Consider the following 2,743-nt stretch of genomic DNA (forward strand, 5'->3'; position numbering starts at 1 on the left):
ACGTAAATCTCTAGTTTAGTTGGGCGCTCTACCTTTGGAGGTGAAACGACATATATTGAAGTGGAGGGATGTCCGTATGATGTGATCAAGCCTGTTTAAAAATCAACTATCCTAGGCAGAGTCGGCAATATCTGGGTCACCTTAGACATTTTTTAGATTCCAGTTTCGCGTGGACTTTTAAATCTCTTGAGAGGCACAATATATTGAAGTGCAGTACTCCACTCGCCCCTGCTAGGCAGCATGTTTGATCCTTTGCTTTAAGGAATATTTTAATTCACACCACAACGTTTGATTTTTTTGGTCGTTTTAATGACAGGATTGTCTTTATTTAAAATGTCTTTGTTCAACAAAGGAACAGAAGAAGGAGATTAAAACCCCGGGGTACATTGTTTTTTATCGTCCAAGACATTTTCTCTTTCAAAAAACACAATTTGTTTAGAAAATAAAAAATACAGTGCTACAGCTTAGACTTCAGAATTGACATTTTCCGAGTGAGTTAAGCAAAGGGGCCTAATTTTCACATGGGTCACAAAATAAGTTAACATCCTCTTGGAAAAATAAGCAATTGCTATCAGTATATTGTGATTTTTAAATATATAAACCCCCCTTCTGTTCTTGCTCAGTTTAACTATTAAGCAGGTTGGACTTTTTTGTTTACCTGGCACAAGAGAACATTTTCAAATGTGCAAATAATAAAATAAAATGTTCTCAGTACCAAAGACCCTTCCAGAGTTCACGTTGAGATCACAGCGGATATCACAAATCATATTTATATATTATAATAAATAAATTACAAAAAAAAATCAAAACCAGCTATTTGCCTTTTTTAACGTGTCACCTTGGTGTGTCCAAAAGAGTTGGGTCAGGGACGTATTTCAGAGAGCTTACAAGTTGCCTGCCTCTGTCCTCTGGCGTCCAGGATCCGAGCTGTGGCGGATAAAGTTATCCTGGGGCATGGAGTGGCCTTTGCCCGTCACCTGCCCCATCACACACACAGCAGCAGTTCTAGGCTTCCCTGCCGGGTGGGGCACTGCCCTCAGGGTGTCAATGTCGTCCATTATGTACATGCACATTGGGAGGTCAGAGTTCACCCCACCCTCCACAGTCTGTCTTCAGTGTCGTTCGCCGTCAGTGTCCGAGGAGGGTGCTCCCTGTTACATGGCGGCCGCGTGGGCCGAGGAGTAGGGGTCCAAGCCGGCCTTGGCCATGCCCGGGAAGAGGATGTAGGCCACGGGCGGCTGGAGGCTGGACGTGGGCCAGGCGCTACAGTTACAGGGCACCACGTAGCCGGGGTTGGTGGGCGAGGGGTGCGTGTGCGTGTGCTGCCCATGGCAGCTCAGGCTCCCGAAGGCGCCGCTCTGGTAGCCCATGGAGGCGTAAGAGAGCGAGTGCGGCATGTCGCCCATCTTCTGCAGGGCCCCGCCGCCCCCGAACTGCCCGGGGTCCAGCAGGGAGTAGGGCGAGGAGGTGGGCGGCAGGAAGGCGCGCGCCTTGTCCGCGGAGCCGAGCAGCGAGTCGGCGGAGCCGCCGGCGTGGCCCAGGTGCAGGCCGCCCTTCAGCGGGTCGTGCTCGCCCAGGTAGGGCAGCGGGAAGACGTAGCGCTCCTTCTTGAGCAGGTTCTTGGGCTTGCGGCGCGGCCGGTACTTGTAGTCGGGGTGCTCCTTCATGTGCTGCGCCCGCAGGCGCTTGGCCTCGTCGATGTAGGGCCGCTTCTCGGCCTCGGAGAGCAGCTTCCACTCGGCGCCCAGGCGCTTGCTGATCTCCGAGTTGTGCATCTTGGGGTTCTCCTGGGCCATCTTGCGCCGCTGGCCCCGCGACCACACCATGAAGGCGTTCATGGGCCGCTTGATGTGGTCCACGGGCTTGGACATGGTGCCGGTCAACACACCGGGGGGCAGAAACTTTTCTCAGCTGATCATGCCCGCGCTCCTGGCTCCTCGGGCCGGTGTCTGCAACAGGTGTCTCCGCCTTGAAGCCTCGGCGTCCTCCAGCGCTTTGAAGCCCCTCTCTGCGCGCCGCTCGCTCTGGGGGTGACTGGCCCCGCGCTGCACCTGGCCGGGAATGAACAGGAACCGGCACGCGGCGGCAAGTAGCGGCGAAGTTCAAAGGCGCGGCGGGCAGAGTGACAGCTGCGGCCCCGTGGGGGGCGGGGCGTCCCGGCGCCAGCCGGCCAATCAGCGCCGGCCGGGCGCACACCTAGCGCGCGACAAAAGAAGAGGAGAGGCGCGCGGATCACTAAGTACACAGGATTAAGAGGGGACGCTTTTGTGAGCTCCGGCGCTAATAGCGGCAAACACAGCTCCGGCACGCCCCCTCGTTTCACTGCCAGGGTGTCAGGGGATCATTGTCCTGCAGAGAATAGAGGTGCGAGTGTGTTTGTGTGCAGAGGTGTGTGTTTGCAAACAGGGCATTGGAGGGAGCCGGCAGGGGAGCGCTGCAGTTGACTTTGCGGCGCGCGACGCACATGTTGGGATTTGGAAAAGAGGAAACCCACCCCGCGCAAAGTACCGAATTTGTTTTTGATGACACGCAAGACAATGCCCTCTGGTTTAAAAGGTTTCACCTCATTGCGGGTTCCCCTCCGCATGCCTCATCTTATGCGTTATTTCCGGTGACCCAAATGAGAATGTTTATGCCTCATATTTATGACGGGACTCTGCATTTGTAGAGAAAAGGGGAAACCAGCTGGTGATTTATATGAATTGCATGTTTATACACACGTCACGCCAGAGCGTTGTCTTTT

At 54.1% G+C, this 2,743-nt stretch overlaps 1 protein-coding gene across 1 annotated transcript; it reads right to left on the reverse strand.

Moving 5' to 3' along the window:
• Window positions 1–305: 305 nt before the first annotated feature.
• On the reverse strand, window positions 306–2,017 carry SOX14 (SRY-box transcription factor 14). The gene has a single exon (XM_078667855.1). The coding sequence runs from the start codon at window positions 1,869–1,871 to the stop codon at window positions 1,155–1,157; it is 717 nt and encodes a 238-aa protein (XP_078523981.1). The 5' UTR covers window positions 1,872–2,017; the 3' UTR covers window positions 306–1,154.
• Between the last annotated feature and the right edge of the window lie 726 nt (window positions 2,018–2,743).

The sequence above is a fragment of the Lissotriton helveticus genome, chromosome 11 (assembly GCF_964261635.1).
Source record: "Lissotriton helveticus chromosome 11, aLisHel1.1, whole genome shotgun sequence".
Lineage (NCBI taxonomy): Eukaryota > Metazoa > Chordata > Amphibia > Caudata > Salamandridae > Lissotriton > Lissotriton helveticus.

Bases quoted from the DNA above. Each gene is read 5' to 3' on its own strand.
- SOX14 (XM_078667855.1), bottom strand. From the start codon at position 1,871: ATGTCCAAGCCCGTGGACCACATCAAGCGGCCCATGAACGCCTTCATG.